We start from the raw sequence: 14,845 nt of genomic DNA on the forward strand, positions 1-14,845 counted from the left end.
ATAGATGTCAAATCTGTACCAGTTGCCCCGATTCAGTATCCTTCAATACTCACTTTGTAAGTAAGGAAGGGTCTATAATAGATAATATCTGACAATGTCAACACCACCATTCCAATCCACTCATAACGCTACTCGACCACAACAGGTGCTGTTCAACATGAATTGCAACTTAAGTCATTTTGGCCAATTCCACAAAAGAGCGTAGCGATAAAACAAGCAAGAGAAGGTAGGGAGAGCAGTCCCCCCGCCCCCCAACATGTAAATTGTGGCTTGGGGCTTGAATAATATCAGGTGCATCAATGTTGCCTGAGGGCCCTGCTGTTTGAGCTGTGGCCCCACCTACTTCTGAGACAACACCTCAGACAGGGAAACACGCCACACAACTACACATCACCCAGTGGAGTGCACTCTCACACACATGCTTGAAAAAGGCTCCATGCCCTAAAATACACCCCAGTGCACATCCCATACGGACACTAATGCTGGCGGCTGATCCTGGAGAGGCATCCCAGTGTGGATAAAACTCCACAGAATACTCATTACCGCAGCAGCAAAGCAGGTAAGAATTTTTTTTTTTCTTTTGAGTCTTCTTTAACAAAGATGGCATTTATTGAGCGCGAACCAACGTGAACTTCAGAGACCAATAATTAATTTACAGAACTTTCTACGATATTGATTAGTGATTGTTTTAAATTGTAAGTGTACCTGGGGGTAATACCAACCATGCACCTGTTACCTGGTATATTTCAATTACCTGCTGCCTGCACTTCTTTGGCTGACATACTTAACGACAGTGCAAATTCACCGGGTAAAGAGCTTTAAATGATGGCAGCAGGGTTACATTCACGGAGGCAGTCAGAGAATATCACCAACTTTCGAACAATTGCATTTGAAAATTAGGGCCACTCTGCCCTAGGAAATCTAATCTAAGCATGGGCAAGGCTTTGCGCTTTTGTGGAATTAGAAATATGTCACTCGTAAAAATAAGTTATGGATGAAATGATAATCAAAGGGAGAAGACACATCAGAGAACACATTCTAGTTGGTTCTATTTTCTTTGGAAGGGAGTGGCTTTGCATGCTACTACATACTCCTGGACAGAAACTCGAGCGACAGCTTCTTGCGACAGCACATGACAAGCAGGTTTCCTCTGAGCAACACCCAGAAACGCCTAACTCACAGCCATAGGCAACACTTCATTTCAAAGGGCTATCGAAATGTGTTCCCAGTGTCAAGTTTGCAGAATTACTACTAGTTTCAACTGGTGCCGCCCACGGTGGCAATTGCGCCGCCCACGGTGGCAATTGCGCCACGGCGGCCTTTTTGAAAGACTCCTATTGGAAATTTGGTCGGACAGTCATACTACGTCTCTTCAGAGTTGGTGAGCTCATCAAATGGTGAACGAGAGCTGCATGCATCCCGCAGTGTAGTCATGGGAAGCAGGTGGCTGCTGGTTCCCACGGTGACAGCATAGCTTAGTAAGGTTGAGAGGGAGCAGGTCTCAACATGCCCTCCAGGTTTGCCTTAGAGAGTGCCTCGTCTGCCAACCTTCTGCCTACCTAGCAGCTCTCAACAATGTAGGATATAGATGGAGGATGGATAACTTTAGAGGCAGACAGTTAGCAAGGCGGCAAGCCAAGACAATTGTAAGCTGCCCCCATTCAACAGATCACACTTGGACAAAAGCCTACATATGCAAACCACAGGTCATTTGCATATCGTCTAACAGTGTTTTTCATATTTGACTATTTTCCTACATTTAATACCCCACACAGGATGATGTTGCAGTTGCTGGAATAGATTAGTGTGACGGTACAGTGTTTGCGCAGTTTGGGATATTGCTCTGTGAGCAAAAGACAATGCATAAAAAAAATTATCACCAATAACACTCTCCAAGTAAACCAGTCAAGCCACTATCGAGACTAACACTAGTTCATCAACTCGGCCAAAAGGCGTGTGTAGTCGTTTTAAAACAATACCTCTGTGCCGTGTGCGTGTGTGTGTGTGTATATATATATATATATATATATATATATATATATATATATATATATATATATATATATATATATATATATATATATATATATATATATATATATATATATATATATATATGTCTGCGTCCAATTATTCAACTGCCACATGCGTGCCTTGTCTTTACAGTAAAAGCATCAACAACAAGATGGACATTGCTTTGGAGCGCAAGCCAAAGAGGCCCCACTACATTCCCCGACCACCAGGAAAGCCCTTCAAATACCACTGTTTCCAGTGTCCCTTCACTTGCAATGAGAAGTCCCATTTATTCAATCACATGAAATACAACCTTTGTAAAAACTCCATATCCTTAGTGTCACAGAAAGGTGGACAAACGGCCAAACAGGCCAAGCCCACCCAAAAGAGCACCCCTACACCTGCCAAGCTCAACGATAGCACGGATCCCCTGCCTGCGGAGCAAACCAGTTGTCCTGAAAAACAGGAATGTGTGGTTGAGAACAAAACTGAAGAGGGGACAAGCGGGGACGAGACAAAGGAAGTGGATGTTTGCTGTGACAGCCCAGCTCAGACGGACAGGCAGAAGTTAGAAAAGCTACATCCAGAGAGGGACGGTGAGAAAGATGAAAACAAAGAGGCTAAGACTCTATCACGCCCATCTGCCTTCTTGCCTGTCATGCCTAACCGAGACAGCGCAGAGGTCCTTAATTCACCTGTTCGACAGCCCGAGGAGCCGGCCGCCCCCATGCCACCGATCAGCAGCCCCACCCTTCCATGGAGTCCACTTTTATCACCCAGGACCTTTAAACCCTTTGCCCCTCCCATGGTTCCCGAGTTCTCTCCATATCTCCAACCAGAGCGCCCTTTCCACCCCCTCTACTCGCCATACTACCACCAAGCAAACCATGGACCCAACCCAAATCCCTTCTGCCCAGAGTTTCTAGAGCCCCAGAGGCCCCTTATGCCACAACCCATCTCCCCAGCACACCCCTCACTTTTCCCCCAGTACCCATACAGATACTGCCACTCACTGCACCCAGGGACCACTCTGCATTACAGCCTGTACAGATCCCCTGACCTCTCCATGCCCATTCCTGGATCCAGGTATCTTCCTTTGGATTTGTATAACCCAGCCTTTGGACCCAAGGGTTATGAGTTATATATGCATCCACATCCCCATACTGAGCCTCACAGTAGACCTGCAGCAGACGACGGCAACCAGGACCAAATGGGAGACAAGGCCCCCAGTCTAAGTCCTCTGGTTGGCTGTTCAGCTACAGGGTCACCCGACAGGCCAATCAATTCACATATCCTCCAGAGGGATTCTGAAGCTCCACATTATACCATCCTGGGTGAGCCGCCATTCATCAATCAACCACAAAACACAGCTACGCTATCTCAACCTGTAGCAGCAGATGCAGTCAAAGAACACTCTGCACAGGGCCCCCTGCAGTTAAGAACTCTGCGTGTAGAAGGAGAGTAAGTAAAACAAAGTTGTTTTCACAATTATTTTTTTCAAAGAAAAAATTAATCCTGAGCTGAAATTAAATTGAGCTCAAAATCGACTGAATTATTCGAACTTCATACTAACATTGACAACCCCCCCCGCCCCCCTCTCTCTCTCTCTCTCTCAGGTCAACAGAAAACAGCAGATATCAATCCACATCTGTGTCTGACGAATGCCATCGATCTTCGTCCGAGCACGATTACAAAGACGACAATATAGAACAAAGCATGTCTCCCCTCGACCTCTCAACAAGGGACCAGGACAGGGAAATCAGTCCCGACCACAGCGTAAGAGCTAGCCGCCCTGACATTATGGAGGTGCCCAGGGAAGAACTTCCTCTGAACCTGAGCCTCAGGGCGCCACTCAGCAGCCTGGAACACCCCATCGCACTTGGCCCTTCGGGAGCTCTCCAACGAAGGCGCGATCTGAAGTCTGATGACGAACCTTGTGACCACCAGAGGCAGAGCGCAGCGCTTGCACTTTGTCAGCTCGCCGGTGCCGGCTCTGCCAGCCCTTCCCGCAGCATCACAACCGACACCTCAGAGAAATCTGCAGAAGCCGGAAGTACGGGCTCATCTCGTCCCCCACCTCCGGCGGTGAAAGTCAAGCATTCACCCAAAGTTAGGAAGAGCACTAAGGCAAGAGGGTTAAAAAGACAAAGCGGTTCACTGGCTGCGCACAACGGCCAGAAAGCAACCAAGAAACTAAAATGCAATGACGCAGTTGTGAGGAGGCCGCATTGCTGCTAACAGCTGTAGAAATACCTGAACTATTTGATAATGTGACCTAATTCACGTTCTCCATCAATAATCCAACATACTTGCCAAAGAACAAATATTTGTTATGCACTGACATTGGATGATTACAACAAAAGGCAGCCGCGAAGCATGTCTATGGAGTCACCTGCAAGGCGAACTGTAGGACAATCCTCCTTAAATACACTGACTTGATGTCAGAGGTAGCTATATATGTGCATATTATATCGCATACTTAACTGGAAAAGGTGAAACACAAATAAAAACTGTATATATGAGGTGTACATATTCAATGAAAATAAACTTTTTGGTCATGTATAAAGTTGTCCACGGGGTTTTTGCTTTACACATTAATAAGTTGATAAGATAAATATTAAACCAGACTTAAAAGTGATATCTGTGTGTTTGATATTATCATTTACGTATCAATTTGTTTTTCCTCAACACTTACCATCAGGCAACCTAGAAGGCAACAGCAAGCCTCTCCTACCCAGCTCGGCCAGTGCGAGGCAACCTCCATGCCAAGCGTTGTCGGTTTCCTGAAAGCTTAAAAGAAAAATCACGCGCGCATAATAATTAGGTAAACACGTGGTTGCGACTCCTGGTATTGCCGCAAACGTGGCCCCAATGTGACGGGGTGAGATTAAAGTGCTGGGTAGTACGCGGATGATTTACGACAAGGCGTGGAAGACAGGCCGCCTATGCGCCCTCGGCAGAAGCTCACCTGAAGCAGTCGAGCACTGATCCAACCACCTCATCGGCCAGCTCCTTGGGAAGCCTCCCAGTCACCCTCCCAATGCTTGGGGGACAGACAAAATGACTCATATAGAAAGTTATGCTGAACCCTGAGTGTTGCCTTTGATGTAAAGGGCAAGGGGAAGGAGGCTACTTCCAACAGTATCGGTGACATGGGAAGCGCGCACAACAACCTGTCACCAACCAGAAAACCAATCAGAAATAACACTAACATATCAAGATAAGACGAAGCTTTATTCATCCCCAGGGGGGAACAGGATGTACCGGCTGACGTGCCAAGAACTTACCCCTTGGCCGCGGACCAGCGCACGATCGTTTCGGTGTCTTTTAGTCCCACCAGCAGTTTCTCTACGGGAAAAAAAAAAACAAAAAAAAAAACAACAACAACCTATACATCGGCGAATACATATGATTTGGTAAAACTAGTGCACAGCATCAGTGGAGGCAGGCTGACCAATGACTGTCTCCACTTCCTCTGGGATGTCGTAGTCCTCCTCCTGTTCCTGTGCGTCGACGGTGGGAGTCACGGCCTCGATGGCCGCCGCGGATTGGAACACAGAGAGGTTGGCGGCGAGGGAGCGCCTTCCTCGTTGGTACCTGGAAAAGACGAGACAGTTACATACTGTACATAGTCCCCCCCCTACTTTGGCAGCGGACCATAGGGCCGTCCAGATCATTAAATTGACAATTTAATTGTCCTTTTTTTAGACCGTCGTATTTTAAGCCTATAACAGTATAAAAATACACACCCACCTGATGAAGGAGAGTCATTCACTGTCATTGAACATTGAAACATAAAGATTTGGGATGACAGCATGTTTTTCCTTAGGCACGGAACTAAAAAAAGCACCAAATCTGCATTCTGTTTACATAGGCTTACAATTTCGAATTTGGATGAAAAGCATATAATTATGGAATCTAAAGATTTTGCTAAATGACTGTGATTATCCCCAACTGACCTCCACTTGGCCAGACGAGGCTTCAGGAAGGTGAGGCCCAGCCTTTGCATTAGTTTGGCCCCCATCTTTCTCAGCATCTCATGGTTGCTGTCGAACACACACTTCTGTTCCAGACACTGTAGTACTGTTGGAGCTGGGAAACAAAACAAAACAAAAAATTACCATAGATTCCTTTTAAATACTAACGTAAATTAGATACATTCTGGAAACCGTTTGCTTATACTTAGCTTAAATACTTGACAGTTGATGTCAAACTTTAAACTCACATTGCAAACATTGTAAAAAAAAAACCACTTGGCTTTCTGTTTTGGAAGACCTGCTCTCCAGGATGACCAGAAAGAAAAAGGTCTTCCAGTCTGCCTTGGATTGCAGTCATGTAATCTGTCAACATGCTGCTGTTTCTTCCCTTAATTCTTTAATCCACTAGATACTGCTAACCACTCTGCACTGAAAGCCATTAATTAAATAAATATATGATAATTAACTCTTATCATATATTTCATCGCTATTGATTAAGAAAGTTGGTGCTCATCAAAGTCATTTGCAAGGACTTTCCCAAAAGCGTTACTTCTCATCAAAACAGCAACAATAATGGCTGCTTTAAGAACAAACGGTTGACATGTACAATTTGATAGCACAGAGATGCTTCATTTGGTGTCAAACACATTTGTTTAGAATACATATTTACGTTATATGCAAATTCACAGATACAGATATATATATATATATATATATATATATATATATATATATATATAAATAAACACACAAAATAATACATTTTGAATTAATTTCATTTAAAATAAGCGGCAAATTAACTGCTGTATAGCTTTTACAATACTGTTACACATATCCTATATTAGAAGATATTGGAGGGATGCTCGGCAGTTAAAAGGATGCTTACCATATTGCAGGAAGTCGTCTCGTTTTCCATGTTTAAAAAGCTGTGCCTAGGGACATAAATGATACCACCAAATAAGTGGTACACAGTGTGCAACTGTATTCAAATGTCTAGAAGAACAGCAGCTGTATTTGCTGACGTTTAAAACAATTATAAATATTATATGTGCGTGTGCGTGTGCGTGTGTGTGTGTGCGTGTCACTCAGTGTGCACTTTATTAGGTTAAAATTGTACGATCCAATACACCAGCTCAGCAATACATTTTGCTTTATGTAGCCTATAATGTTCAGGGTTTTTTTTTTTACACTGTCATAGAAGAGGTTTTAATACAGTTATATGTTTTAGTATCAAGGTCATCATTGGTGGTGGTGGTGTACTGAGCTCCATTATATTCAGAGGCGTTTCTAATATTCTGTCCTGTATGTACAGTATGTCTTCATGCATGTCCATAGGGAGGATTAAAAACACCACTCAATTTGACGTAGTTCAGTACAACAACACATTTAACTATGACCTCGCTCTTAAACATATCATTGAATTTACACATTTCTGACTGTCAACAAAAACGGAGAATTTTAAACTTCATAAAAGTAGAATTCAGAATGGCTGAACTTGTGAATTGGAGTACACTGGATTGTACAAGTGTACCTAATAAAGTGCACATTGAAAAATTAAAAAAATATGCGCACGCACGCACGCACACACGCACACGCGCACACACACACACACACACACACACATACACATACACATACACACACACACACACACACACACACACGGCGGCCCTTTAGTTGCCCGGTCTATCTGATAAATAACTTGGAAATACACCAAACGGCAACTTGAATTGAGTCACTTGGGAGAGACAAGGTGGGTTGTTGGAGGGAGGGGTTTAATGGTATCTAACGCTCGCATAACCCTTTCGTTTTGTTTCCCTCAGAGAAACAATTACGGAGCCATGGATTCAATTGACGAAACACTCGACCGCCACAGGCTCAGTGCACGCAGCAGGTGCACCAGACACCTGCCAAAACCACCTGAGCATTTGTTTGAAACATACCAGTCATGTCAGTTCTTGTAAACTACCCTCTTAAAAGAGGGAGGCATCCAGCGGCGTGTATTTTGTGGGCAACACAAACACACACAAACAAGCACACACAGCCATGACTTTTATGAGCTTCTTATTGTATTTACCAGAGCCTGCAGAGTGCTGTCCATGACTACTATGTCCTCCTTTAACTGGTCATTGGCCTGGATGATGGTCGTGAGGCTCCAATCCAAAAAGTCCCCGAGGCGTTTCTGTTTCACATCGGGGCGTGTCATGAACCTGCACAAACAAGAATAAAACAAGACAGCGAGTGAAACACAATCCCAAGTGTGATTAAGCAGGCATCGACGATCATGTTGTAGCGAGTGTGCCCTCAATCGGCTCAATAACATAACTACAGTTTTGGGTTGTTTGATGTTTTTTTTATTTTTTTAATGGAAAATATGCCCTTATTTATTTGTTTTTAAATACAGTCCTGGATTTTTATATTATTAAAACTGGACTAACATAACCTGCAATTGGACATTAACTCAACTCATTTTGGGATATTTGGCAGAAGCATATATTATAAGCACGCAGAATGCAAAGGGTATTTGGTAAATTTAGTCATCTTGATTAGAGATAAAAAATGTTTAAAAATTATATTCATATTTATTTGAATATCATTGCGTTAAATTTCAGTACATTTTCAGTAAATTGTCACGCTTTCATTTCATGAATGCCGAACATTTGTATTCCAGTATTTGTGCACTTACTTTGCCACCAGAACAGATGCAGCATCTCTGCACTTGTCGCCAACAGTTAGGTAAGACTGCAAACAACACAATGCAAATTGTTAATAAACATAATAACACAATAACTCTTAGTTTGTTGGCTAGACCAATATAACTTTTACAATACTAATACAGTATTGTAACGGTTATATTGGTCCATATTGTAGTATTGGCTGATACAAAGGGCTGGTCCAATCCAATTCCCAAAAGTAGAAAACCAAGTCATTTGATATCTCTCTTATTATGTGATTATTGTCTTAGTGTCTGATCAGATCCTGTGTTTGATGAAATTATTGACAAAATGAAAACATTTTGGATTTTGGAATTACCTTGCTTGTCCATGAAGCTATTGTTTTTGTTGTCTTGAGTATTTTTCAGTTGTTTAATAGTTGCTAAATTCTATTCTATATCTGTTTGCTCTTAAAGACTTTTCAGATTTGAATAAATATTTTAAATATCACGTTGCAAGCTAAGCTTGTTGAATGATAAAAGTTGGTTCTTCATCCTCCCAAATAAAATAAAATAAAATAAAATATAAAGAAACACAACCAAATCCTGAATTGAAATTAAATAACAGTTCCTCAAAGGTGTTACTATATATTCACCCACTGGACAACCAATCTAGCTACCAAGTAACTACATTGGAATTAAATTGAATTAAAGTGCCAATGTCAAACATTTTCTTTTAAATAAATGTCTGTTAAGTCACTATCTATTGCCAAATGAGGTAACACAAAGGTGATTGAGCCTATGGCCCACTAAAGAAAGCCCTTATATTTGCAGTATTCTGAGTTTTAAGAACCGGGTGTATGTGGGGACTTTCCCACCATGTATTAAAATTCCTGCATTCATGTGGAATATTGGCTTGGGCGATCGTGCAATTCCAATCACCGATCGCTGGGGGGCAGCGATCGGCGATATGCGATTTCATCGCGTGCCTGCGGTGAGGTTTGCGCACGCAAAGAACGTAATGTAAGGTGGCAAATGCGGTCTCCCCATTCCAGAAGTGCAAGATTTATTATTCACAAGTAAAGTATTTACACAAAACTATTAAGTCCCATTGCAACGGAAAAGAACGGGGAGACGTGTGGGGTCACAGGGTTTTTTTTTTTGGAAGAGTACAGAGTAAGGACTTGGACAGTCCCTTAACTCAGTTGTGTTTAAAAATGTTGTTTAATACATGGAGGAAACAAACGAAAATAAATACATTTTAAATAAATACACAGACACGGGATCCAGCGCACGGTGCGCCGCTGGGCAATTGGTCGATAAGCGAGGACCTGTGTTATTTCACGGTAAGGGGGGTGGCCATTGGGAACGCTAGTGTAGTGAATACTGACAGACTGCGGGAAAGAGACTGAGTACGGTGATGAGATGTATACAGTGTATATAATATATATCGTGTATATAGTATATATAGTGTATATAGTATATATAGTTTATATATTGTGTATATAGTGTACATAGTATATATAGCGTATATAGTGTATATATTGTGTATATAGAGTATAATGTGTACAGGGGGAGGGCCTCAGCCTCTTTCCCTCCCTCTCTTCTCCAGTTTCAGAACACGGTAAACTGCACTTTGACCGTTTCAATTCTCACATTTTTCCTGGCGGATAAAAAAAACGAACAATCAAAAAAAAGCATGTCATTCGCCAATGACGGAATCAATCCCCATTAGATGATTAAATCGTAAATCTGCCCAAGCCTAGTGTACTGGCAACCTCAAATTGTCATGGAAGCGTGGCCCGGGTGCTACCAATATTACCAACTGACTGGGGTCACACAGGCGACACTGTTTGGACCTCTGGGAAGTGGGGTCCAAAAACACACCTGCAATTACGGCTTTTTGTCATAGTGCTCCCATAAACCGCAAAACAGAAATCTTTGAGATTGCCACTTTAAATCATGACAAGGTAGTGAACTCCAATGTCTATCTTGAGTGAGAAGTTAATATTGACAATGTCAAAAAAAGAGGCAATAATACAACAGTATATAATATTCTGGTGTTACCTTAGCGATAGCGAGGATGCGGTCCATGGTGGGCTCTCTGGTCTGGCCACTGGCTGCCTCCATGTGGCCGTCCAGACGTGAAAGGTCAAAGGGTATGAGGCAGGTCATGGAGAGCCACAACAGCAGCATGTAGCGTGTTTCCCAAATCTGTGTGAAACAGAGAAACAAAGCCCAGGCAAGATGCCGATTCAATAAACCCAGTGTGTGTTAATGACATTGGTAATATTAGGAGGTGTGTTGATTTTGAAGCCTTTGAGCCTGTTGAGCCCGTGCACATCCACAAGCCGAGTGGGTCATGGTGGGTAACTTAAAAAGTATGAACAGGAAAGTAAATGAAATTTTGGTTGAGGCTTAATTGTCATCCAAATAATTATAGTCATTTTTGTTCATTTTATGCCACTATCATGGTATAAGTTCAAGCCTATAAAAGTGCAATAACTAACCTCCATCTTATGAAGAAGATACTTTTATTGACATTGAACAAAAATTTGATTAGACGGTTAATTTGCCCCAACCCAACTGATGGAAAGGCACATAATTCAAATTAGTGTTAGAAACATTTCTAACACAATGTCCCTGAAATGTGGATGAAAGATATGATTATGGAACCTAACGATTTGACTAAATGATTGCGACCTGCTGAAATACTTCCGATCAGTCGATTATGCGATCATTGTGACAGCGCTAGTTAGGGTCTCACCTCCGTGTCTTTGGGATCCTGCCTGGACAGCAGATCTAGCACGGGCTGGACATCGGCCACCTCATGAGGGAGGAGCTGCATGAAGATTTTATATCCCCTCACCTAGACGGAGAAAGAAATATACATAAACCGGTGTGATGGGTGTCACTGCAATCAAACAGAAACAGCACAGGAATTTGAGAGAGAGTTTTGGCACTGCCTGACCTTGGAGATGATGTAGAGAAACTTGAAACCCAAATGAACAAGCAAAGGGGGAGACTGCTCACTCTTTACCAAATCCAAAACCATGTTCAGCATCCACTCTATGAAAGGGGAATGAGGTGGGGGAGTTGATACTGGCACATTTATTTCATCAACGGTCTTGATTGACGGCATGCAGTGAGCAAGTTCTCACCGAGATGTGGATCCAAAAGATGGGGCTGCTCCTGGTATCTGTCCATAATAACTGTAGAAGAGCATTGAATAGCGGTTACGAGATTACAAGCTCGTACTCATTTATCCAGAATATAATACAGACATATTAAAACCGTCTTGAATTTCAGGGTGTCTGCAGGTGTTAAATGTTGTCATTTTTAAGCCTTTTTTTTTTTTTTTTTTTTAATTGAACTAAATTGAAGACAGATTTTGGGACAAATCATCTCTCTTATCAATCAAGTACTGCAGGTAAGTATAAAAACATGGACTACACATTTGGTACAGGGCTGAGGTCAGTATTAGGTTGAAATAGAGTAGGTTATGAACTAGATGATTCTATGTAGAAGTATGAAGGCGTTTTGGGGCTTTTATGTCACAAATGCTGACTCTGATGCAGAAGAAATTGCCAAATGTATGTGTGATTATGATTATGAATGCAATAATATATAGATATGATGATGATAAAATGTTTATGTTGAGATGAAGACCTTATAATTAAAAATTCAAATGGAAGACTATGTTATGACTTCTGAGGCCTTAAATCTGTACAAGATGTTGGGACCATTTCAGGGCGCCGCAGACACCCTGGGCGTTTCAGGCTGAACACAAATCCTGCGCCACGGGTCGCTACGCGGTGCCAGCCTCACCCAGGAACCTCTCGGTGGCCAGCTCCATGGACACGGTGTCGCCGTGGAGCTCCGGCAGGCTGGCGATCAGGGCTCGCGTCTCGTCGCTCTCGGCGAATCCGCCCAACACGCTCGCTTTGGCCATCAGGTCCGAGTCGCCCGCGGCGCCGTCGCCCGCGGCTCCGTCACCGCTGCACCTGTCGTCCGCCTCCACCAGCGCCATTCTGACAGAGATCTGCTTATAAAAGTGTGTTTTTACCCTCAGTGGTTCATGCAGGCGGCATCACTGTGCGCGACGCGACGCTGCTTGGGGCTAACTCAAGTTCAACGGGGCCCGTTCGGCAGAACGGAGCGGGGCGGCAGTGGAGCTTTCTCCTTTTCAATATAATCGTGGAACAGGTGATAAACGTCTGCACAACGCGCTTTATCCGCCCTATGTTTACAGTCTATGGGCCGCGTCCATCCCGGGTGAGGTTTTATTTTTTTCCTTCCTTTCCTTCCGTATCACGATGGGCGAAGGACACCGCCCATCTACGATGAGCGAAGAGGACCAAACTACTCTACATCCAGTTTTGACGGCGGGGGGGGGGGGATAAGTCGAACATCCCAAAATAACACCCGACGTTGGATGCGCGGTAATGACAGAATAATTTGAATGGCACATTTTTTTTTCTGCTTATTACACGGCTGCTTGCTCAATACATGTAAGAATACATTGGGTATGTAGTATGGTATGCCTAGTTCAATGGCTCCCACTAAGAAACAATAGTCCAAGACCACAAAGCACTAGCACGGCGTAAAAACTAAGTGTTATTCGCACTATTCGCCATGACCAAAAAAAACCCTTTCCCTACACATGACTAACAAAATGTTGTTGATGAAGTGTGAAGTTGGACATTTCAGACCCTTGGACCATTCAGAATGGAGTGTTCCATGGAGCCGTGTAATAATCGCCCTTAAAATTTCAGTGACTTTTTATCCATTAAATATTTCTGTCCCAAATTAAGTCTACGTTAATGAGTTACACTGGTTACTTATTGATTATAAGATTGGATAATACCAATGCACAATATCAATAAGTGTACCCCAACATTTTCTACATCTGTATGGCTGGGGATTCACAACCTGTTCTGCACAGATTTTATGGAACATACCTGGCGATGAGTGCTAGGCCACCAAGACATGTTAACTATTATGAGGCCCAAACCCTAGAAGTCTATCCACACTACTCTGAACAAACTCTGTCTGAAAGGTACGTGAACTGCAAAGGAAGTCTGACGAGTGACCAGCAGAACTTTTGACATCCACACTGGTGTGACATCAAATAGCTCAGTATCCATAGCAACGGTAGAATAACAGATTTGTGTGTGTGTGTGTGTGTGTGTGTGTGAGAGAGACACATAACTCAAAAAACAGTAAACAAATAAGTCTCAAGATTTCTTTATTTTAATAAGCACTGGAATGTAATGTGTATTTTTCCACACTTTGCAAGGCGAATCATCTGAATGCAACTTTAAAATAATTTGTCATACAGTGAAATAAAGATATGCCATATCCCATATATTTACTATTCCAAAAAATTATAATACTATATCATATTTCAACTTGTCACTTGCTACTAGTACTATTATTGCATATAATTGCTTCACACATGTTAATATACTATTTGTAATTCACATCAGTGTACCTGCCACCTGCCCATATTGGGCTCACTAGTTTGCATACTCAGCTGTGTTCCCTAGTAAATTCATGTACTGTATGTTCACATACATATATTTTATTTTTATAGATTTTTTGATCGCATTTTGGCTTGCACTGGTCTTTCAACTGCTGCTGTAACACCTGAACTCTCCCTCGGGATTAATTAAGTGCTCTCTTGTTTTAAACACTATGTGCAGGTTTCATATGCATGATCTGCATGCAACTTTTGAATAGGATGTTAATAAAGTAATAGGTATATAAGAAAATATATGCCTTATACTTGCTTTTAACACTCATATTTCACCAACTTGGATGAGTGTGCGATCATTTCAGAAGGTCCTTCATCGTCTTCAGTGAAGAGCCTCTGTAGCCACTACCGAAGTGGTTCCAGTGATTCAGATAGTGAAAGAGTTGGTAAAGCCGATTTCTCTTTTCAAATCCCGGTGCCCTGGGAATCTTGCCGTGGTAAGCGGAGTAGAACGAGCTGTTAAAGCCTCCGAACATCCCTGCGATGCCAAGCTCGTACTCTGAGTGGGCGTAGAAGGAAGCGGGATCAAAGATGACGGGTCCGGTGTCCGCACACTCTCCCGTATTTCCTCCCCATAGGTCTCCGTGAACCAGGGCGGGGACAACTTTGACATCGGCGAACAACTGGGGGATCCTCAGCTTCACCGGGGAGGATAGCACAAGTGAT

General features: G+C 42.8%; 3 protein-coding genes across 3 annotated transcripts in view; 1 reads left to right on the forward strand and 2 right to left on the reverse strand.

Annotated features, from left to right (window-relative positions):
- tbcd (tubulin folding cofactor D) overlaps positions 1-12,958 on the reverse strand; it is a 33,385-nt gene extending 20,427 nt beyond the window's left edge. The window contains exons 1-13 of the mRNA XM_080009693.1: positions 12,472-12,958; positions 11,805-11,855; positions 11,615-11,712; positions 11,411-11,512; positions 10,711-10,857; positions 8,677-8,732; positions 8,068-8,200; positions 6,877-6,922; positions 5,973-6,105; positions 5,468-5,610; positions 5,301-5,361; positions 4,982-5,056; positions 4,709-4,803 (exon numbers count right to left, since the gene is read on the reverse strand). Of these exons, the coding sequence (XP_079865819.1) occupies positions 4,709-4,803; positions 4,982-5,056; positions 5,301-5,361; positions 5,468-5,610; positions 5,973-6,105; positions 6,877-6,922; positions 8,068-8,200; positions 8,677-8,732; positions 10,711-10,857; positions 11,411-11,512; positions 11,615-11,712; positions 11,805-11,855; positions 12,472-12,673 (1,342 nt within the window). The 5' untranslated portion in view covers positions 12,674-12,958. The remainder of the gene's footprint in view (positions 1-4,708; positions 4,804-4,981; positions 5,057-5,300; positions 5,362-5,467; positions 5,611-5,972; positions 6,106-6,876; positions 6,923-8,067; positions 8,201-8,676; positions 8,733-10,710; positions 10,858-11,410; positions 11,513-11,614; positions 11,713-11,804; positions 11,856-12,471) is intronic.
- On the forward strand, positions 380-4,572 carry znf750 (zinc finger protein 750). Its single transcript, XM_080009980.1, has 3 exons — positions 380-559; positions 2,167-3,474; positions 3,630-4,572. Exons 2-3 carry the CDS (start codon positions 2,186-2,188, stop codon positions 4,249-4,251), a joined length of 1,911 nt encoding a protein of 636 aa, XP_079866106.1. The 5' UTR covers positions 380-559; positions 2,167-2,185; the 3' UTR covers positions 4,252-4,572.
- Positions 12,959-13,946: 988 nt separating the features above from the next.
- fn3krp (fructosamine 3 kinase related protein) overlaps positions 13,947-14,845 on the reverse strand; it is a gene marked incomplete at its 5' end in the record, with an annotated part of 2,854 nt that continues 1,955 nt past the window's right edge. The window contains one exon of the mRNA XM_080008875.1: positions 13,947-14,817. Within this exon, the coding sequence (XP_079865001.1) occupies positions 14,476-14,817 (342 nt within the window). The 3' untranslated portion in view covers positions 13,947-14,475. The remainder of the gene's footprint in view (positions 14,818-14,845) is intronic.

This window comes from Zeus faber (assembly GCF_960531495.2).
Source record: "Zeus faber genome assembly, chromosome: 11".
NCBI lineage: Eukaryota > Metazoa > Chordata > Actinopteri > Zeiformes > Zeidae > Zeus > Zeus faber.

Coding starts and splice junctions, on each gene's coding strand:
- znf750 (XM_080009980.1), top strand. CDS start 2,186: ATGGACATTGCTTTGGAGCGCAAGCCAAAGAGGCCCCACTACATTCCC. Junction 3,475..3,629: donor ACTCTGCGTGTAGAAGGAGA/GTAAGTAAAACA, acceptor TCTCTCTCTCAG/GTCAACAGAAAACAGCAGAT.